This window comes from Ranitomeya imitator, chromosome 2 (genome assembly GCF_032444005.1).
Source record: "Ranitomeya imitator isolate aRanImi1 chromosome 2, aRanImi1.pri, whole genome shotgun sequence".
Lineage (NCBI taxonomy): Eukaryota > Metazoa > Chordata > Amphibia > Anura > Dendrobatidae > Ranitomeya > Ranitomeya imitator.
This window is the reverse complement of record NC_091283.1, coordinates 240,201,072-240,224,638: the sequence shown is the minus strand read 5'-3', so window position 1 is coordinate 240,224,638 and position 23,567 is coordinate 240,201,072. Positions and strand designations below refer to the sequence as shown.

The 23,567-nt window shown below is 50.4% G+C and overlaps 1 protein-coding gene across 2 annotated transcripts in view; it reads right to left on the bottom strand.

The window, feature by feature from the left end:
• LOC138662848 (oocyte zinc finger protein XlCOF22-like) overlaps positions 1 to 10,559 on the bottom strand; it is a 57,971-nt gene extending 47,412 nt beyond the window's left edge. For both annotated transcript variants that reach the window (XM_069748825.1, XM_069748826.1), the window contains exon 1: positions 10,526 to 10,559. In XM_069748825.1, coding sequence (XP_069604926.1) covers positions 10,526 to 10,552 — 27 coding nt within the window. In that variant the 5' untranslated portion in view covers positions 10,553 to 10,559. The remainder of the gene's footprint in view (positions 1 to 10,525) is intronic.
• Between the last annotated feature and the right edge of the window lie 13,008 nt (positions 10,560 to 23,567).

The window sequence follows — 23,567 nt, the reverse complement described above, 5'->3', positions numbered from 1 at the left end:
TGGCCCCATATCTAGAGAAACTAGAAAACCCCAAAGATCGACAGATCCTGAGCCGGTACAGACTGAGCGCCCACAGCCTACTCATCGAATCCGGGCGGCACCGACAGAACTACAAGCCTCGAGTGAGCAGACTCTGCCAGCAGTGCCCCCAGGAGGCCGTGGAGGATGAGGCCCACTTCCTGCTGAGGTGCCCCAAATACTCCGCAGTGAGGGACACTCACTTCAAGAGACTGTCTGATCTCCTCCCAGACTTCACCTCCAAGGAGGAGGAAGAGAAACTGCCGATAATACTGGGGGAAGAGGAAAGTGCAGTGGCTGTAGCAGCGGAATATGTCAGTGCCTGCCACAGACTAAGAGGAGCATGATATGTCATGGAGTCCTGTACCCCAACACTGGACATATCCCTATCCTCTAAAAGGAGCCTGATATGTCATGGACTCCTGTATCCCAACACTGGACAAATCCCTATCACCCGACTAAAGAGCCCGATATGTCATGGACTCCTATACCCCACCCTGGAAACATCCCCTATCCTCTAAAAGGAATTTGATATTCCCTGGACCTCTATATGCCCCCCCCCTCCCCCACCCCCGTATTTTTACCATATGCTTTGGCAATGCTAACATGTACTTAGTCCTGCCAATAAAGCTCATTTGAATTTGAGAGAGAGAGAGCGCGAGACAGACACAGAGAGAGAGCGCGAGACAGACACAGAGAGAGAGCGCACGCGAGAGAGACATAGAGAGAGCGAGACAGACACAGAGAGAGAGAGCGCACGAGAGACAGAGAAAGAGCGAGACAGACAGAGAGAGGAAAATGGATGCAAGAAACCTCAGGGACTTGTCAGTAGGGGAACAATGTCCTGCCTCCTCCTCACTGCACAGTGCAGTCACCTCTGGTCCCCTGCAGCCTGAGCTCCTACCTCTTCCTATCTCCTGTCCGGCTGCTCCTCTATGCAGGGCTCAGGGAGGGAAGAAGCAGCGTCTCTTCAGCAGACACCCATCAATGTGTGTGTGTCTGCAGTATGCTCTGCTGGAGGCTCCGAGGCAGCAGGTACAGTGCCGGCATCCAGCATCCCCGGGTACATGCTCCTCTACAGAACAGACCGCGGCAGTGCAGGGAGATTCTGTCCCTGCTCTACCGCAGAGCTCAACTATATTGGCGTGCACAGCAGGCTAGTATAGTCAGGGCCGCCATCAGGGCATTACAGGCATCACTGCCGTATGGGGCCCGGTGATGAGGAGCAAAAAGGTGTGCCCGAGCAAGCACGCTGGCAGCCGGTCCGGTCCGCGCTCTGCTCGGGCCCCCCCTGACATTTTTATTCAGGCTGCGGCTGCAGTGCCACTGTGCTGTGCCTGCTGTCTCTAAATGAGCCTTGTACCTTTAAGGCGGCGGTGATTCAAGGGCCCGCCCGCCGCAAGTTAGTGACGTCACACGCTGCCCTGCTCCACTTCCTCATTCCGGGACCAGAGCAGAGCAGCGTGCGGCGGCACACCACGTGGACGGCGGAGGCCGAGGGAGCAGAGAAGAGGCAGCGGGGGACCACCGGACGACGAGGGACCCGGCGGAGGAGAAGAGGCAGGCGGCAGCGGGGGACCGGTCACCGGCAGAGGAGAAGAGGGCAGAGGCAAGCGCCGGCGGCAGCGGGGCCCGGGGGACCGGCAGAGCAGAGGAGAAGAGGCAAGCACCGGCGGCAGCGGGGTCCGGGGGACCGGCAGAGCAGAGGAGAAGAGGCAAGCACCGGCGGCAGCGGGGCCCGGGGGACCGGCAGAGCAGAGGAGAAGAGGCAAGCGCCGGCGGCAGCGGGGCCCGGGGGACCTGTCAGTGGGGCAGAAATGCTGGACACAGTGGGGCAGAAATGCTGGACTCAGTTGGGCAGAAATGCTGGACACAGTGGGGCAGAAATGCTGGACTCAGTGGGGCAGAAATGCTGGACTCAGTGGGGCAGAAATGCTGGACTCAGTGGGGCAGAAATGCTGGACTCAGTGGGGCAGAAATGCTGGACTCAGTGGGGCAGAAATGCTGGACACAGTGGGGCAGAAATGCTGGACACACAGTGGGGCAGAAATGCTGGACACAGTGGGGCAGAAATGCTGGACACAGTGGGGCAGAAATGCTGGACTCAGTGGGGCAGAAATGCTGGACACAGTGGGGCAGAAATGCTGGACACAGTGGGGCAGAAATGCTGGACTCAGTGGGGCAGAAATGCTGGACACAGTGGGGCAGAAATGCTGGACTCAGTGGGGCAGAAATGCTGGACACACAGTGGGGCAGAAATGCTGGACACACAGTGGGGCAGAAATGCTGGACTCAGTGGGGCAGAAATGCTGGACTCAGTGGGGCAGAAATGCTGGACACAGTGGGGCAGAAATGCTGGACTCAGTGGGGCAGAAATGCTGGACTCAGTGGGGCAGAAATGCTGGACTCAGTGGGGCAGAAATGCTGGAAACAGTGGGGCAGAAATGCTGGACACAGTGGGGCAGAAATGCTGGACTCAGTGGGGCAGAAATGCTGGACTCAGTGGGGCAGAAATGCTGGACTCAGTGGGGCAGAAATGCTGGACACAGTGGGGCAGAAATGCTGGACACAGTGGGGCAGAAATGCTGGACACAGTGGGGCAGAAATGCTGGACACAGTGGGGCAGAAATGCTGGACACAGTGGGGCAGAAATGCTGGACACAGTGGGGCAGAAATGCTGGACACAGTGGGGCAGAAATGCTGGACACAGTGGGGCAGAAATGCTGGACACAGTGGGGCAGAAATGCTGGACTCAGTGGGGCAGAAATGCTGGACACAGTGGGGCAGAAATGCTGGACACAGTGGGGCAGAAATGCTGGACACAGTGACAGGGGCAGAATGCTGGACACAGTGACAGGGGCAGAATGCTGGACACAGTGACAGGGGTAGAATGCTGGACACAGTGACAGGGGCAGAATGCTGGACACAGGGGCAGACTGTGAGACCCGGGGGCAGAATGCTGGACATTCGGGCAGAATGCTGGAAATTGGGGCAGAATGCGAGACACGGGGCAGAATGGAGATACAGGGCATGATTGGAGACACGGGGCAGGATGAAAGACATGGGGGCATGACTGGAGACAGATGGGGGAGGATTGGAGACAGATGGGGCAGAATGGAGACACAGGGGGCATGATTGGAGACAAGTGGCTGGATTTCAGACATGGGGGCATGGTTGGAGACATAGGGGGCAGAATGGAGACATGGGGCATGATTGGAGACAGATCGTGCAGGATCATGGGGCAGGATGGATATGATGCAGAAAGATGGGGCAGGATGGAGAGATCACATGGGGCGATCATATGGGGCAGGATGGGGAGATCATATGGGGCAGAATGGATACTCATGAGGGCAGGATGGGAGAACATGTGGCTGACGCCAGGAATGAGACACACGGTGGCCAGGCTGGGGGATATTATTACCATAGGGGCTAATTTAGGGATATTATTACTGCAGTGATGTATTTATTTTATTTTTTGAGGACACGGTTTTAAATGGGGGGGGCGGTCCTGTTACTGTGTAGAGTGACACTACGTCGCCTCTTTTTCTTCATGTGGTGTAATGTAGAAGGTGGGAAAAATTAAGTAATGTATTCTACAAGCGGAGCTCGAGATAACTGTGTTATTTCCTGCAGAGAGAAGTCCTGGCTGGATTAAATGATGGCGGTCTGTGCTGGATGAAAGATGAAGGACTTCACCTAGAGACGTCACTAGTGAGTCAGTGTGTTACCTATACACTGACACTATACACTGTATACTGTATACAGAGCTCCTGTGTATAATTTCATCATTGATCACTGTATTATCTGTACACAGACACTGCATACTAAGTACAGATCTCCTGTGTATAATGGCACTTATGGTGATAGTATGGTGCTTTTTTTTAATTACTGATCAGAATTGTAGTATTCAGTCACTATGTGGTGGTAATATGTGGTCTGGACATGGTGTTGCGGTATTTGTTCCTTGTATGTGATATTATCCAATCACTGTGGTGGTAATATGTCATCTGGTCATGGTGTAGCGGTATTTGTTCCTTGTATGTGATATTATTGGTCATTTTAAAAATTGAAAAATAAATAAAAATATACCTAAATTGTATTGCATATTTTAACAAATATTTAATAGGTTACAGTAGAGTAGGGCCCGGCCAAAAGTGTCTACCATGTTATGGTGGCGGCTTAAAAAATCTTTTGGCCAAAACAAAAGCTGCTGGCTATATTTATGATCTGGTGATGGGAACTGTTGATGTGTGATAGGTGAGAAGTGGAGTTTTTCCAAGAGAGAGCGGTGGGTCTGTGGACAGTTCGAGGGGTGGAGCGTGGAGGCGGGGCTGGGGTGGAGCCTGGGCGGAGTCTCAAGGTGGCCCCGAAAATTTTGCCAGTATGGGGCCCCGAAATTTCTAGTGGCAGGCCTGAGTATAGTTAAAGGTAGCGTAGCTCCAGGTGGGCCCCCTCTTAGCTCTGGGCCCGGGGCGACCGCACCCTCTGTCCCCCTGGTAGCTATGCTACTGTCCCTCATCTCTCTATCATTCTGTCCCACGCTGTAATCCATGTCTGTGGGAGAAATAGTTTCCAACCTGGACGGTGCCAAGATGTGACCGTACAGGCTGAGAACCACTGGTGAATGAGCTGCTGCGAGCGCAGCCTCAGTATCTAGCGGTGACATCACTGATGCTCCGTTCCCAGCCGGGCTGAACTGCGGTGACCTCGGTGAGAAACCTCGCTAGCACTGTGAGAAAGTTGCACAGTGCAGAGGTGAGTTCACTGGGAGAATTATTCTAAAATACAGTGTGGGGACCACTCTATTCTTGACAACTAGCCTTGCTGAAGCTGACAGTTGAGGGTTGCAGCCCCCAGCTGTGAGTTTTGCCTGGCTTGTTATAAAAAATAGGGGGGAACCCACACAGGTTTTTTTTAATTATGTATTTACGGCACAGAAGCAGCTGATGAATACTCCTATCATCCGCTCCTGCTCTCACTGTTATTAGGAGGTAGCAGGTGTCGGATGATGGGAGCAGTTGTGCCATCAGCTGACACCAGTGACCGGAGGTAACCTGTACACCTCCGATCACAGCTGAGCGCTGCCGCTGTCTTTTGACAGTGGGGGAACTGCGGCTCTCTGACCGGCGGGGATGGTTTCACCACCATTCAGAAGTGGTGTTTGCCGTGCTCTCATGCATATGACAGAGTATCAAATACTGTATTGTCGGGCCCCCTATTCAAGTGAATGGGGTTCGGGTCCACTCTGCCCAATGACAGGATGTATGGACGCATCATGCAGCCTGCCATCTGGAGGTAGCAGAGCCGAGTGTCAGTTGACATCCGGCTGTCCTTGACTTTTCGGCAGCAAATACACTGCAAAAAATGGTCAACCTGCGTATTTGCAGCGTTTTTTTACCATCCATTCAAGAGGCGAAAAACGCTGCAAAAACGCTGAAAGAAGTGGCATGCTCTATGTAAAAAAAACGCAGCAAAAACACCCAGTGTGAACATACTCGTGAGAGCAGGAGCGGATGATGGAGGGTATTATTCAGCTGCTCTGGCGCTGTAAATAAATAATAAAAAAGGCATAGGTTCCCCCCCTATTTTTGATAATCAGCCAGGCAAAACTCAGAGCTGGGGGCTGCAACCCTAAGCTGTCAGCTTCAGCAAGGTTGGTTATGAAGAAAAAAGGGGTCCCCACGCTTTTTTAAATTATTTAAATACATAATTTTAAAATATAGCGTAGGGTCCACCCCATTTTGTAACAACCAGCCTTTCTAAAGCTGACAGCTGAGGGCTGGCATTCTCAGGCTGGTAAGGGGCCATGGATATTGACCCCCCAGCCTAAAAGTAACAGCCCGCAGCTGCCCAGAAAAGCCACATCTATTAGATGCGCCAATTCTGGTGCTTTGCCCGGCTCTTCCCACTTGCCCTGTAGCTGTGGCAAGTGGGGTTCAAATTTGCGTAGTTGATGTCACCTTTGTATTGTCAGGTGACATCAAGCCCACGGCTTAGTAATGGAGAGTAAGACACCTATCCATTACTAATCCTATAGTTATATGGTAAATAAAGACACAGCAAGAATAAAGTGAATTGAAAAAAATGACACAGACTCCTTTAATAATCTCAGTTAAACCATACTCACGACCTCGCCTAATTCCACCAAATCCCTCGATCTCCTGTACTAAAACTAAAATAAAAAAACAATATACCATACCTGTCTGTCGTTCTGTCCCACGCCGTAATCCATGTCTGGCAGAGAAATCGTTTTCAACCTGGACGGTGCCAAGATGTGACCGTCCAGGCTGAGAACCACTGGTGAATGAGCTGCTGGGAACACAGCGTCAGTGACTAGCGGTGACATCACTGAGGCTGCGTTCCCATCCGGGCTGAACTGCGGTGACCTCAGTGAGATCCCCACTAACACCTTGAGAAAGTCGCACAGTGCAGAGGAGAGTTGAAATTCACCGCAATGAAATCCTCCCGGTGAACTCGCCTCTGCACCGTGCGACTTCCTCATGGTGCTAGCGGGGATCTCACAGAGCCCACACCATTTTTTTTCCAGAAAAATTATCTTTTATTAATTAAATACATGTACAGTAAGCTGCACACACTGTACTAATTATATTTGTTACTGACATCTATATATCTACCTATTCTATTTGTATTTACTGTATGTAATCCATCTCTTCTATCCTGTCGCCTCCTGTAGTGATTTTACACTACCGCGGCTGCTGAATTACCGGCTTTTCTTCTATCTATGTAATATATATACACTGTCACTGACATCTATAAAAAAAAAACCTTCCTTCTCACCACCAATGGAGGCGGTCTTTGTTGTCCTTTCTCATTCTCGGGTCCTCTACCAGAGACTTGGGAGTTTGAGGGTTCTGCGCAGGATATTAGTTGTTCTCAGCATTGCGCTTTTCTCAACAGAGAGCTCAGATGTTGCTCCTGGGATCTGTTGTAGCCATTCTTCCCACTTAGGGGTCACTGCTCCAAGTGCTCCTATCACCACTGGAATCACCGTTGCCTTCACCTTCCACATCTTCTCCAGTTCTCCTTTCATGCCCTGGTATTTCTCCATCTTCTCATATTTCATCTTTCTGATGTTGCTGTCACTTGGCACTGCCACATCTATTATCAATGCTGTCTTCTGATCCTTGTCTACTATCACAATGTCTGGTTGGTTAGCCAACACCTGCTTATCCGTCTGGATCTTGAAGTCCCACAGGATTTTAGCTCTTTCATTCTCCACCACTTTTTCTGGTTTCTCCCACCTGGACTTTGGGGGAATTAGCCCATATGCTGTGCAGATGTTCCTGTATACAATTCCCGCTACTTGTTTGTGCCGTTCAGTATACGCTGTTCCTGCTTGCATTTTGCATCCTGCCACTATGTGTTGGACGGTTTCTGAGGTTTCTTCGCATAGTCTGCACCTTGGGTCTTGTGTGGTAGATTCCTGCTTCAATGGATCTGGTACTTAGTGCTTGCTCTTGTGCCGCTATGATTAGTGCCTCTGTGCTGTCTCGGAGTCCAGCTTTCTCCAGCCATTGGTAGGATTTCTCCATGTCAGTCACCTCCATTATATGTCGATGGTACATCCCATGCAGCGGCTTGTCTTGCCATGGCAGTTCATGTTCCTGGTCTTCCTTCCAGATCTGTTGTTATTGCTGCCTTAGGCTATGTGCACACGCTGTGGACTTTGCTACGGATCTGCAGCGTTTCCGAAGCTGCGGGTTCGCAGTGGTTTCCTATATGTTTACAGTACAATGTAAACCTATGGGAAACGCAATCTGCAGTGCACATGCTGCGGAAAAAAACGCGCGGAAACGTAGCGGTTTACATTCCACAGCATGTCAATTCTTTGTGCGGAATCCGCAGCAGTTTTGCACCTGCTCCATAAAAGAAAACCGCAGTGGAATCCGCACAAAAAACGATAAATCCGCAGGAAAACCGCAGTGTTTTTGCCCTGCGGATTTATCAAATACGCTGTGGAAAAATCCACAGTGGACCATTTCTACGTGTGCTCATAGCCTTAGGCTTTCTCTCAGCATCTCATCTTTTGGTGCCATTTTTCTGATGTATTCCTGGATACTCCTTGTTTCATCCGTGATGGTGGCCTGGATGCTTATCAAGCCTCGACCACCCTCCTTACTGTTGTATACAATCTTTGGGTGTTAGACTTAGGGTGAAGACCTCCATGCATTGTGAGGAGCTTTCATGTCATCACATCAGCAGCTTCCATCTCTTCTTTTGGCCAGCACGCTATGCCAGCAGGGTATCTGATAACTGGCAGGGCATATATATTGATGGCGTGGATTTTATACTTCCCATTGAGCTGGCTCTTCAGGACCTTTCTTACCCTTTGATGGTATTTGGATGTTGCTGCTTTCCTTGCCTCCTCATCATGGTTACCGTACCCCTGTGGAATGCCGAGGTTCTTGTAGCATGTCTGTACATCTGCTATGTGCCCTACTGGTAATTCCACTCCATCAGTCTTGACTACCTTGCCTCTCTTTATTACCAACTGGCCGCACGTCTCCAGTCTGAAGGTCATCCCGATGTCTTCACTGTAGATCCTTCTCAGGTGGATCAGTAAATGATATCTCGTTCGTTTTTCACATACAGCTTGATGTCATCCATATAGAGGAGGTGGCTGATGGTGCTTCCACTCTTGAACTTGTATCCATAGCCAGACTCTGTAATTATTTGACTGAGGGGGTTCAAACCTATGCAGAACAGCAATGGGGACAGTGCATCACCTTGGTATATGCCGCATTTGATGGTCACTTGTGCTAGTTGTCTTGAGTTGACTTCAAATATTGTTCTCCATAGCCCCAGTCCAACACAACCCCAGTATAATGGCCCCTACCAGCCACACATTCAGTATGAGAGTCCCAACAGCTCTTCTCTTAATATGATGCCCCCACAATTCCTGATATTTGAAAAAAAACAATCACACACTACTCAGCCAACCCGGTTCCTGAGGAGCACTGCTCTGGTCTGTACGGTGAGTACTGAGGCTCCGTACTACAGTTGTGATGTAGTGACGTCATTGTGCCTGCAGTGCACGGAGTCTCAGACTCAGAAGTGAAGGCTGAATGGTGGATCAGGAGCTTTCCACTCCCTGATCCACTAATCTATTCAGCGGTATCACGGTCATGGGAATGTGGATATCGCTGACATTGTGATGATGGGAAGGAGAGGGTGACCAATACCGCACCCCACCGAGCCCTGTCAATTCATAGGCATCATAGCAACCGAGTGTGCTACCTTTATGGATGATACACTCCTGCCTATCCAACTATGGTATGGTAAATATCTCATAGATCCTGGGTTCATTAGTATCTGCACCAAGAATGAGGCTAAGTGAGTATTTATTAATTGTCGGTGGTCGGAGGTAGTCAGTGAGGTGGAAGGTACCATATTGTGCATGTAGGGGGCAGCACTGTGGGAGCATTAGAAAGTGGGGGGATGGCAGTACTGTGGGGACATTATACTGTGTGTTAGGGGGGTGCCAGTCCTGTGGAAACATTATCCTATGTCTGTGGGAAGCCACTATTGTGGGAACAAAATACTGTGTGTGGGGGTATGGCGGTACTGTGAAAACATTATACTGTGTGTGGAGGTATAGCGGTACTATGAGAACATTATACTGTGTGTGGTGGGGTGGAGGTACTGCAGGAATATTATACTGTGTGTGGGGGTATGGCGGTACTATGAGAACATTATACTGTGTGGAGGTATGGCGGTACTGGAGGAACATTATACTGTGTGTGGCGGTACTATGAGAACATTATACTGTGTGTGGGGGTATGGCGGTACTACAGGAACATTATACTGTGTGTGGGGGTATGGCGGTACTATGAGAACATTATACTGTGTGGGGGGATGGCGGTAGTGTGAAAATACCTTTTTTACGAGAGATGCCAGTACTGTGGAAACATTATACTGTGTGAGCACCATCATATAGATTACATAAGGGGTGTAAAAAGGAGAGTCATAAAAAAGACTCCTCAGGGCTGTGCTGCATTTGTACAGACTGCTATCTGCCGTCCAGACGGGACCATGTGACATCAATGGGAAGAGGGAGGGTTTCCGGAGGGAAGAGTCTAGAGGGTGCACCTGGTCAGGAGACCTTGATGACGCAGTTACTGATATTATAAAGGCCGGAGCCCCAAAGGCAGAACAGATTTGGCGCCAACAAAGGAAAGGGGTGCGGGGAAGAATCTGAGGTACCAGCTGATGGTAAAGTGCCCGAGGCAGCTGGGTGTGGGGCAGAACCTGCTTACAGGGCATAATGGGGGCATTACACTGTGTGGGGCCAAGAAAGGGGCCCTGTACTAGGAGAACAATCCGCTCCCTCACTTCCTGTCCTCCATAGTTGGCTCGTATGTATCTATTACAGGAAACAGAACAACAACGTTATGATTCTTATAAAGTGGCAACAACGACCCCAAAAGAGTCTCAGTGCAGAAGGGGTTAATGTCCCCGCGCTCAGTAATGGGGAATCTCCACATACCTCCACCTGCAGAGCCGCACTCCACATATATGGCTGCTCTGTGCGCACAGGACCTGTGATGAGGTCACAGGAGGGAGGAGTCAGGGGTCACGTGATCCGCAGTGAAGACGCTACATGGAGACTTCTCCTCAGTCAGTGACATTTCCGCCATTATTCGCCCTCACTTGAAGACCGCACACAATACACCTGAGGGGCAGATTGAACATTTGATGCTGCCATTCGGGGTAACCAATGCTTCGTCAGTCTTTGAAAATGTCACTAATTATATTTTTTCTCACTGATTGGTAGATTTGTGGTAATTTTCCTGGGTGATATATTGAGTTCCTCACGTACTCTGGAGGAGCATTGTGAGCATGTCAGACAGCCGGAGTGGGAAGAACATTACCTAGCAATCTTTTTTTGACATTTTAAATAGAGCTCCATCATTGAAAAAATGTCCTAGCACCAAGAAAGATAAAAAAGAAGATGGAAGATTCACTACAAGTGGCGTCTTCTGAATAAAGTCATTACATGTGATCTGACAAATTGTCTGTGTCGTCTTGTGATCTGCCATGGTCTCTCTGAATTCACCCTTATTTCTACAGGTGACATTTTCCCTACGAAAAGTTCCATGCCATGTTCCACCAGTTCTGTCATCTGTGTGACCAGGGCTGCCACTAGAAATTTTGGGGCCCCATACTGGCAAAATTTTCAGGGCCCCCTTTTGACTCCGCCCAGGCTCCACCCCAGCCCCGCCTCCAGGCTCCACCCCTCGAACTGTCCACAGTCCCACCGCTCTCTCTTGGAAAATCTCCACTTCTCACCTATCACACAATGACAGTTCCCATCACCACATCACACATATAGCAGGCAGCTTTTGTTTTGGCCAAAAGATTTTTTAAGCCACCAAAATGACAAGGTAGACACTTTTGTCCGGGCCCTCCTCTACTGTAACCTACTAAATATTTGTTAAAATATGCAATACAATTTAGGTATATTTTTATTTATTTTTCATTTTTTAAAATGACCTATAATATACATACAAGGAACAAATACCACAGCACTCATCATGTCATGATTAAGGGAGCCTAGTCTCCAGAAACGCGTTGAGATTCTTACCCATATGGTTGTGCTGAAGTCTGTATCCTCCATGTTTAAAGTTTGTTAATAAAGAAATCGCTTTTTTACAGACTCGGTGAAGCTGGACATTTCTTTCTTTTTTTGGATATTGCGAAATTACCCAGAAGACTTAGCGGTCTCGCGAGACCGCTAAGTCATCTGGGTAATTTCACAATGCATCCTGGGAACGAAAGATGATAGCAGCCACGAGCATATCGTCGGAGCTCCGCTGTACCCCAGGAGGTGAGAATATAACGATTTTTTATTTTATTTTTTTAACAGGGATATGGTGCCCACATTGCTAAATACTGCGTGGGCTGTGTCACATACCACATGGCTCTGTGCTGTATACTACATAGGCAGTGTTATATACTCCGTGGGCTGTGCTAGATACAGTTATATGAAAAAGTTTGGGCACCCCTATTAGTCTTAAGCTTAATGTTTTATAAAAATTGTTTTTTTTGCAACAGCTATTTCAGTTTCATATATCTAATAACTGTTGGACACAGTAATGTTTCTGCCTTGAAATGAGGTTTAATGTACTAACAGAAAATGTGCAATCTGCATCCAAACAAAATTTGACAGGTGCATAAGTATGGGCACCCCACCAAAAAAGTGAGCATGGACAGCCCTCTTCAAATGATCCCACATATGTTCAATGATATTCAGGTCTGGGGACTGGGATGGCCATTCCAGAATAGTGTAATTATTCCTCTGCATGAATGCCTGAGTAGATTTGGAGTGGTGTTTTGGATCACTGTCTTGCTGAAAGATCCAACCCCTGCGTAACTTCAACTTTGTCACTGATTCATGAACATTATTGTCAAGAATCTGCTGATACTGAGAGGAATCCATGCGTCTCTCAACTTTAACAAGATTCCCGGTGCCGGCATTGGCCACACAGCCCCACAGCTCCAAAGCAAAAAATATCGGATATCGCCGATACCGATACCCGATCCCAATGCAAGTCAATGGGACCAAAATATCTGAATTAAAATAAACCCTTTCTTTCCTTGTAGGTTCATTCTACATGAAGGAAAACAACTAAGAATAATGCAGGATGTATTTGGGGAGGTGGCAGAGACATTAAAGGCATAGAGGTTTAGCCCAATCAAATAGAATAGCATGATTTTTTTTTTTTTTAAAGACGTTCAGAGTGACAAAGATATTGACTATGTAAATTTTTTTTTATTTTGTCAGATATTGATGTTTCACTATTCCACGCCCTTCCCCTTCTTTTTTTTTTTACTTTTCCCACACTTTCATCTTCATCATCATCAGCATCTTTGACATCAACTTCTTCTTCACCTTATTCATCTTCTTCTTCATCTTCTACATTTTTTTTATTACATTCTTCATATTCATTTTATTCAACTATGATTATTCTTCCTATTCTACATATTCATTTAATTCAACTATTATTATTCTTCCTATTCTACTTCTTCATTATATTCTCATTTGTGACAGGCATTCCCGTAGTTGTTATCTATAAAAGTTTGAAGATTACACCTTCCGTTCTGCCTGTCACAAAAGAGTTACATTTGTCCGCGTTCAGTTTGGCCTGCAGCATCAGGCTTTATCCAGGGGCACCACGAGGAGGAACGGACTCACCCCCATACACTGCTTAGTCTTCTTCTGCATATAATTTAGATAATATCTTTTGCTCTGATATTAAGTGTTATGCTTAATGTTCTTCTGCTCTTTGTTCTGCAGCCTCTTGTTCTTCTGCTTCTCGGTCTTCCATGTCGTCGTCTCCAGGGTCGTCGTCTCCAGGGTCGTCGTCGTCATCAGGGTTGTCTTCAGGGTCGTCATCTCCAGGGTCGTCGTCATCTCACTGGTTGTCGTCTCTGGTGTCGTCGTCATCTTAGGGGTGCTCTTCCGGGTCGTCGTCTTTAGGGTCTTCAACTTGGAAATGTAGCAGAAGGTACAAGAAGGCTGAGAAAATGCCAAGAACCAGCTGATGGAACTGGAACTCGGATGGCTACCCGAAGGTTCAAGAGCCTATGGAACTACCGAGGACCAGCTGACGTTACTGGAACCCGGTTACTAAGCAGGAGGTACCCGTGCTAAAAAGCACTACCAAGGACCGCCTGACGTTGGCGGAACTCGGATACCCAGAAGGAGGCACCTAAGCCAAAGGCTCTGCCCGGAACCAGCTGACGTTACTGGAATCAGGATGGGGAGCAGAAGGTACAAGAGCAAAAGACACTGCCGAGAACCAGCTGACGGTACTGGAACCCGGATGGGTAGCCGAAGGTCCAAGAGCCAATGGAACTACCGAGGACCAGCTGACGTTACTGGAACCCGGTTACTAAGCAGGAGGTACCCGTGCCTGAAAGCACTACCAAGGACCACCTGATGTTGGTGGAACTTGGAAACCCAGAAGGAGGCACCTAATCCAAAGGCTCTGTCCGGAACCAGCTGACGGTACTGGAACCAGGATGGGGAGCAGAAGGTACAAGAGCAAAAGACACTGCCGAGAACCAGCTGACGGTGCTGGAACCAGGATGTGGACCAGAAGGTCCACAGGAGTGAAGAGAACAGCTAGGCCGCGAGGCAGCCGCAGTTACCGAACCCCAACAGTCCTACAGGGGGAGCTTGGCCTACTGGCACTACAGAACCAGCCTTGACTGTCAATTCACGCAGCCCACATAGGAAGCTCCTAAACTGGAGGCACCCTGGAGTTGGCTAACCCGACCGCAACACGACGGGGCAACGCATAGGCGTCTCAGTGAGCTTGACACTACCTGGAAACAGCTGACGGTGCTGGAACCAGGATGGGCACGAGGGAGTACCCGTGACAAAAACACTGCCTAGAACCAGCTGGCGGTGCTGGAACCCGGATGCGTTGCCCCAGTGTGCAAGAGCCAATGGCACCGAGGACCAGCTGACGGTGCTGGAACCCGGTTACTAAGCTGTAGGTGCCCGCGCTTAAAAGCACTACCAAGGACCGCCTGGCGTTGGCGGAACTCGGATACCCAGGAGGAGGCACCTAAGCCAAAGGCTCTGCCCGGAACCAGCTGACGGTGCTGGAACCAGGTGGTGGACCAGAAGGTCCACAGGAGAGGAGAGAACAGCTAGGCCACGAGGCAGCCGCAGTTACCGAACCCCAACAGTCCTACAGGGGGAGCTTGGCCTACTGGCACTACAGAACCAGCCTTGACTGCCAATTCACGCAGCCCACATAGGAAGCTCCTAAACTGGAGGCACCCTGGAGTTGGCTAACCCGACCGCAACACGACGGGGCAACGCATTGGCATCTCAGTGAGCTCGACACTACCCGGAAACAGCTGACGGTGCTGGAACCAGGCTGGGCACGAGGGAGTACCCGTGACAAAAACATTGCCGAGAACCAGCTGGCGGTGCTGGAACCCGGATGCGTTGCCCCAGTGTGCAAGAGCCAATGGCACCGAGGACCAGCTGACGGTGCTGGAAGCCGGTTACTAAGCTGTAGGTGCCCGCGCTTAAAAGCACTACCTAGGACCGCCTGGCGTTGGCGGAACTCGGATACCCAGGAGGAGGCACCTAAGCCAAAGGCTCTGCCCGGAACCAGCTGACGGTGCTGGAACCAGGTGGTGGACCAGAAGGTCCACAGGAGAGGAGAGAACAGCTAGGCCGCGAGGCAGCCGCAGCCCACATAGGAAGCTCCTAAACTGGAGGCACTATGGAGTTGGCTAACCCGACCGCAACACGACGGGGCAACGCATAGGCGTCTCAGTGAGCTTGACACTACCCGGAAACAGCTGACGGTGCTGGAACCAGGCTGGGCACGAGGGAGTACCCGTGACAAAAACACTGCCGAGAACCAGCTGGCGGTGCTGGAACACGTATGCGTTGCCTATTCAAGATTGTCTTCCTAGAGCCCCAACTAGCGGTGTTGGAGCAAAGGGTAAGCAGGGGGAGCATAGTGTAGGCCGAATCCTGCACTGGAGGCAGCTTTGTGTCTGCGTTGCGTTTGCAGGACACGTTGCCGGCTACACAGCGGGGGAACAGCTGGCGTTGCTGAACCCCACTGACACATTGGCTGGTGTTTTTCTCTGTGCAGCTAGCACTTCCGGGCAAAAACTGGCGGTGTTAGAGCCCAGGGTCAGCAGGAGGAGGAGAGGAGCAGAGTGTAGGCCGAAGCCTAATTGAACCAATTTCAAAGGTAACCTTTAACCCACCCTCAGGTGTTACAATGTAGAAGAGCCACACCTTGTGCAGCAGTAATGCTCCACAAGTGAAAGGTTGCTCTTTAAATTTTGCTCATTGCACACGCAGAATGAAAGACATACACAATTTTGCCCATTGTACAGTAGAACTGTATTGGAGGCGTGACTTGTCTTTTTAAGGAGACGCAGCACAGGTGTCCAAAGATAACGCCTTGGTGCTGGGCGCAGCCTCTTGAGCTTTGTTATTTGCTGTACAGGAGTCTGCGCTCTTGTTAGCCCTTGGCCATGCGCTGTGAGCGCTGCCTGTCTTCTGACCTCATTTCATGTTGGCCGGTGCGGTTATCGATGGCCATGAATCCCAGACCCCCAGTGTGTTTTCAAAAATTCACACTGTGGGGCTGGGATTCATGCCCTTGTGCAGTAAATATGTTCACCGCTCACAAATGTTCTTACACCTGCTTCAGAATGGGCGGCCTCAGCTGATCCCTTATCGCATGCCGCGGCCATGAGGCCGCACAGTCTGAAGAAGGCAGAAGGAGGGGAGTGAAGACAGGCGAATATATGCACTGCACATGCCCATCAATCACACCCTCGCAGTCAAAATATATGAGACAACGAGGGGCGTTGTGTCGGGCAGGGCGGACGCACAAGCACAAGCAGCCAACCAATGATGTCAGAAGACGGGTAGCGCTACCAAGGGGGGTGCTGCGTGTCATTAAAAAGGAAAGTCACACCTCAGGGACACTGTAATGGTCTCTAATGAGACACATTTTGTACGTGTTAAATTCAACGTGGGCAACGAGAAAAAGTCAGCCACCTTGTACAAATGCAGCATTACTGCTGTACAAGGTGGCTGTTATACATAGAAACACCTGGGGGTGGGGGCAGGGTCCCTTTAATTTCAGTTCAGGTGCCTGCGTGGCGTTTGCAGGTCACGTTGCCGGCTACACAGCAGGGGAACAGCTGGCGGTGCTGAACCCACTAATACATTGGCTGGTGTTTTTCTCTGTGCAGCTAGCACGTCCGGGCTAAAACTGGCGTTGTTAGAGCCCAGGGTCAGCAGGAGGAGGAGAGGAGCAGAGTGTAGGCCGAAGCAGGGCCGGCTCCAGGTTTTTGAGGGCCCCGGGCGAAAGAGTCTCAGTGGGCCCCCCCCCCTTTAACACATACCCGATTTATGATGCACAGATATGGCAGAGAAATGTATAGTACAATGCCAGATTTCACTTCTTACATGAGTGACAGCTATTGTAAATTCTGCAGTGTGTATATACAGGACAGGAGGAGTGGTACTGTGCAGTGTATATATACAGGAGGAAAGGTGCTGTGCAGTGTATATATACAGGAGAGGTGCTGTGCAATGTATACATACAGGAGGAAAGGTGCTGTGCAGTGTATATATACAGGGGGAAAGGTGCTGTGCAGTGTATATATACAGGAGAGGTGCTGTGCAGTGTCGTGAGCAGGGCGTTGTTGTATCAGAAAATCTTTTCTGTTTTGAGTTTTTCTATGAAACAAAGACTTTTCTACATAAACAACGTTGTTTGGTTTTGCGGCCCTAACAGATCTGTGCTACAAAGTAACATCGCTCGGGCATTAATGAGGGACCTGATGCTGAATCCTTTCCACAAACCCTAATGACCCAATTAGTGCCCCGTCATTAGAAGCTCATTAAACGCCTCCCTGTCCCGAGCAATCATGTACAGTATGGGGGGATCCTGCAGCCCACCCGTGACTGCTCCATACCATACACTGCCCTCTGTCGCTCTCACTATTATCCTGTGCATTTCTCCTTCATCGTTACCCCATGTTACACTTGTCACCCCCCACTACAGAGTAGCCGGGCAGCCAATGTCACCCCCTCCCGGACGCTAATGGCAGCAGGAAATGTCTGCTCCTCTATTGGGTTGGAACCTGATTTAATCAAGGAATAATGTGGATTTGTTGCCGGTGGCTGCAGGGGAAGGGTTAAGTGATGCCATGTCCTTGGTGGGAGCAGTGGCAGCTGCTGGGACCTGGACAGACACAACCAATGTTGCTGTGACTGCACAGTGTGACCTGGAGGAGAGAAGCTGAGACTCCGGAGCAGAAATCACCCACATGCCAGCACTGGGCAGAGTCCCTCCAGTCACCAGCATGGGGCCACGGGGCCCCAACCTACAGCCCACATGGCAGCAGCTCCCCTTCCTCCTGGCATCTGGTTAACCCCATTTATGCGGGTCAGATATTATTATTGTTATATTTAAGGTTTAGCAATAACCTTCATACAGATGGGAAGGGGTTAAGCTTCTTCCTACCCCACTGGTGCAGGTTTGGTGCAGCATGCATGTATTCTGGGGTTCTGGGAGAGCTGGGTGGCTGCAGGCTGCACCCCACCAGCTGCTCCTCCAGACATCACCCACATTTTTAGGCAGCAGAGACAGACAGCAGCAGACTGAGCCACAGGACCAACTGCAATTATTGCTGGATACCTTTGCACTCTGGTAGGACTAGCTCCTCCGGAATCTTCCTGATAAGTTCAGCTCAGCAGCACTGTCTGCAGCCAGCCAGGGGCCAGAGCAGAGAACTGCTCTCTCCGCCCACAAACAGTCACACTGGCTGCCTTCTGTTAACCCCTATGTGTGCCTGCCTGGCTGCACTGACTGAGTGAGAAGATGCTTGTGTCAGAGCTGGCACATAGGGGTTAAGAGAACGCAGCCAGCAGTGACTTTGTGGGCGGAGAGAGCATGTTATCTCCTGCTCTGCTCTCCCAGCTGCTAGTGGGCCCCCCTTTCTTCCCAAGGCCCCGGCATTTGCCCGCTGTGCCGGGTGCTGACGCCGGCCCTGGGCCGAAGCCTGCACTGGTGGCAGCTTTTGTTCTGTTGTGCCAGAGTGGCTTGTGCTGGACACGTTGCCGACTACACAGCAGGGGAACAGCTGGCGGTGCTGAACCCCACTGACACATTGGCGGGTGTGTTTCTCTGTGCAGCTAGCACATCCGGGCCCCAACTGGCGGTGTTCGAGCCCAGGGTCAGCAGGAGGAGGAGAGGAGCAGAGTGTAGGCCGAAGCCTAATTGAACCAATTTCAAAGGTAACCTTTAACCCCCCCTCAGGTGTTACAAAGTACAAGAGCCACACCTTGTGCAGCATTAATGCTGCACAAGTCAAAGGTTGCTCTATGAATTTGTCTACTTGCACACGCTGAATGAAACACGTACACAATTTAGCCAAGTATACAGTCAAACTGTAGTGGAGGCGTGACTTTTCTTTTTAAGGAGACGCAGCACTGGTGTCAAAATTTACACCTAGTTGCTGGGCACAGCCTCCTGAGCGTTGTTATTTGCTGTACAGGAGTCTGCGCTCTTGTTAGCCCTTGGCCATGCGCTGTGAGCGCTGACTGTCTTCTGACCTCATTTCATGTAGGCCGGTGCGGTTAGCGATGGCCATGAATCCCAGACCCACAGTGTGTTTTCAAAAATTCACACTGCGGTGCTGGGATTCATGGCCTTGTGCAGTAAATATGTTCGCCGCTCACACATGTCCTTACACCTGCTTCAGAAAGGGCGGCCTCAGCTGATCCCTTATCGCATGCCGCGGCCATGAGGCTGCACAGTCTGAAGAAGGCAGAAGGAGATGAGTGAAGACAGGCGAACATATGCACTGCACATGCCCATCAATCACACCCTCGTTGTAAAAAAAAAATGAGACAACGAGGGGCGTTGTGTCGGGCAGGGCGGACACACAGGCACAGCCAGCCAACCAATGATGTCAGAAGACGGACAGCGCTACCAAGGGGGGTGCTGCGTATCATTAGAAAGGAAAGTCACACCTCAGGGACAGTGTAATGGTCTCTAATGAGACACATTTTGTACGTGTTGAGTTCCACGTGGGCAAGGAGAAAAAGTCAGCCACCTTATACAAATGCAGCATTACTGCTGTACAAGGTGGCTGTTATACATAGAAACACCTGGGGATGGGGGGCAGGGTCCCTTTAATTTCAGTTCAGGTGCCTGCGTGGCGTTTGCAGGTCACGTTGCCGGCTACACAGCAGGGGAACAGCTGGCGTTGCTGAACCCCACTAACACATTGGCTGGTGTTTTTCTCTGTGCAGCTAGCACGTCCGGGCAAAAACTGGCGGTGTTAGAGCCCAGGGTCAGCAGGAGGTGGAGAGGAGCAGAGTGTAGGCCGAAGCCTGCACTGGTGGCAGCTTTAGGTCTGTTGTGCCAGTGTGGCTTGTGCTGGACACGTTGCCGGCTACACAGCAGGGGACCAGCTGGCGTTGCTGAACCCCACTGACACATTGGCTGGTGTTTTTCTCTGTGCAGCTAGCACGTCCGGGCCCCAACTGGCGGTGTTAGAGCCCAGGGTCAGCAGGAGGAGGAGAGGAGCAGAGTGTAGGCCGAAGCCTAATTGAACCAATTTCAAAGGTAACCTTTAACCCTCCCTCAGGTGTTACAAAGTAGAAGAGCCACACCTTGTGCAGCAGTAATGCTCCACAAGTGAAAGGTTACTCTTTAAATTTTGCTCATTGCACACGCAGAATGAAAGACGTACACAATTTTGCCCATTGTACAGTAGAACTGTATTGGATGCGTGACTTGTCTTTTTAAGGAGACGCAGTACAGGTGTCCAAAAATAACGCCTTGTTGCTGAGCGCAGCCTCCTGAGCGTTATTTGCTGTACAGGAGTCTGCGCTCTTGTTAGCCCTTGGCCATGCGCTGTGAGCGCTGACTGTCTTCTGACCTCATTTCATGTTGGCCGGTGCGGTTAGCGATGGCCATGAATCCCTGACCAGCAGTGTCTTTTCATAAAGTCACACTGCAGGGCTGTGATTGATGGCCTTGCGCAGTAAATATGTTTGCCGCTCACTCATGTCCTTACACCTGCTTCAGACTGGGCGGCCTCAGCTGATCCCTTATCGCATGCTGCGGCCATGAGGCCGCACAGTCTGAAGAAGGCGGAAGGAGATGAATGAAGACAGGCGAAGATATGCACTGCTCGTGCCCATCAATCACACCCTCGCAGTCAAAATATATGAGACAACAAGGGGCGTTGTGTCGGGCAGGGCGGACGCACAGGCACAGGCAGCCAACCAATGATGTCAGAAGACGGCCAGCGTTACCAAGGGGGGTGCTGCGTGTTATTGAAAAAGGAGAATCACACCTCAGGGGCAGTGAAATGGTCTCTAATGAGACAAATTTTGTACGTGTTGAGTTCCACGTGGGCAAGGAGAAAAAGTCAGCCACCTTGTACAAATGCAGCATTACTGCTGTACAAGGTGGCTTTTATACATAGAAACACCTGGGGGGGGGCAAGGTCCCTTTAATTTCAGTTCAGGTGCCTGCGTGGCGTTTGCAGGACACGTTGCCGGCTACACAGCAGGGGGACAGCTGGCGGTGCTGAACCCCACTAACACATTGGCTGGTGTTTTTCTCTGTGCAGCTAGCACATCCGGGCCCCAACTGGCGGAGTTAGAACCCAGGGTCAGCAGGAGGAGGAGAGGAGCAGAGTGTAGGCCGAAGCCTGCACTGGTGGCAGCTTTTGGTCTGTTGTGCCAGCGTGGCTTGTGCTGGACACGATGCCAGCTACACAGCAGGGGAACAGCTGGCGGTGCTGAACCCCACTAACACATTGGCTGGTGTTTTTCTCTGTGCAGCTAGCACATCCGGGCCCCAACTGGCGGAGTTAGAACCCAGGGTCAGCAGGAGGAGTAGAGGAGCAGAGTGTAGGCCGAAGCCTGCACTGGTGGCAGCTTTTGGTCTGTTGTGCCAGCGTGGCTTGTGCTGGACACGATGCCGGCTACACAGCAGGGGAACAGCTGGCGGTGCTGAACCCCACTGACACATTGGTGTTGTGAATTCTGTGGCAGAGCTCCCTCCTGTGGTCACAAGTGGTACTTCGGCTGGTTCTCTCTGTGAGCTTCCGTTGGTGGAGGAAAGTGGTACTGCGGCTTCTGAGTTTCCTTCCTCAGGTGATGTGGTGAAGTCGTTAGGTGCTTCTCTATTTAACTCCACCTAGTGCTTTGATCCTGGCTTCCAGTCAATGTTCTAGCATTGGACCTGTTTCCTCCTGGATCGTTCCTGTGGCCTGCTGCTCTGCATAGCTAGGTTCCTCTTTGCTATTTGTTTGCTGTTTTTTTCTGTCCAGCTTATCAATTTGTTTTTTCTGCTTGCTGGAAGCTCTGGGACGCAGAGGGTGTACCTCCGTGCCGTTAGTTCGGTACGGGGGGTCTTTTTGCCCCCTTTGCGTGGTTTTTGTAGGGTTTTGTGTTGACCGCAAAGTTACCTTTTCTATCCTCGCTCTGTTCAGAAAGTTGGGCCTCACTTTGCTAAATCTATTTCATCTCTACGTTTGTCTTTTCATCTTAACTCACAGTCATTTTATGTGGGAGCTGCCTTTTCCTTTGGGGTATTTCTCTGAAGCAAGGTAGGCTTATTTTCTATCTTCAGGCTAGCTAGTTTCTCAGGCCGTGCCGAGTTGCATAGGCAGCGTTAGGCGCAATCCACGGCTGCTTTTAGTGTGGTTGGAGAGGATTAGGGATTGCGGTCAACAGAGTTCCCACGTCTCAGAGCTCGTTCTTGTTTTTTGGGTTATTGCCAGGTCACTGTATGTGCGCTGACCTCAATGTCCATTGTGGTACTGAATTACCTTTCATAACACATTGGCTGGTGTTTTTCTCTGTGCAGTTAGCACGTCCGGGCCCCAACTGGCGGTGTTAGAGCCCAGGGTCAGCAGGAGGAGGAAAGGAGCAGAGTGTAGGCCGAAGCCTAATTGAACCAATTTCAAAGGTAACCTTTAACCCACCTTTAGGTGTTACAATGTAGAAGAGCCACACCTTGTGCAGCAGTAATGCTACCCAAGTGAAAGGTTGCTCTTTAAATTTTGCTCATTGCACACGCAGAATGAAAGACGTACACAATTTTGCCCATTGTACAGTAAAACTGTATTGGAGGCGTGACTTGTCTTTTTAAGGAGACGCAGCACAGGTATCCAAAAATAACGCCTTGGTGCTGGGCGCAGCCTCCTGAGCATTGTTATTTGCTGTACAGGAGTCTGCGCTTTTGTTAGCCCTTGGCCATGCCCAGTTAGCGCTGCCCGTCTTATGACCTCATTTCATGTTGGCTGGTGCGGTTAACGATGGCCATGAATCCCAGACCCACAGTGTCTTTTCATAAAGTCACAGTACGGGGCTGGGATTCGTGGCCTTGTGCAGTAAATATCTTCGCCGCTCACACATGTCCTTACACGTGCTTCAGACTGGGCAGCCTCAGCTGATCCCTTATCGCCTGCCACGGCCATGAGGCCGCACAGTCTGAAGAAGGCAGAAGGAGGGGAGTGAAGACAGGCCAAGATATGCACTGCTCGTGCCCATGAATCACACCCTCGCAGTCAAAATATTTGAGACGAGGGGCGCTGTGTCGGGCAGGGCGGACGCACAGGCACAGGCAGCCAACCAATGATGTCAGAAGACGGGCAGCGCTACCAAGGGGGGTGCTGCGTGTCATTAAAAAGGAAAGTCACACCTCAGGGACACTGTAATGGTCTGTAATGAGACACATTTTGTACGTGTTAAATTCAACGTGGGCAAGGAGAAAAAGTCAGCCACCTTGTACAAATGCAGCAGTACTGCTGTACAAGGTGGCTGTTATACATAGAAACACCTGGGGGGGGGGGGCAGGTTCCCTTTAAAGGGACTCTGTCACCTGAATTTGGCGGGACTGGTTTTGGGTCATATGGGCGGAGTTTTCGGGTGTTTGATTCACCCTTTCCTTACCCGCTGGCTGCATGCTGGCTGCAATATTGGATTGAAGTTCATT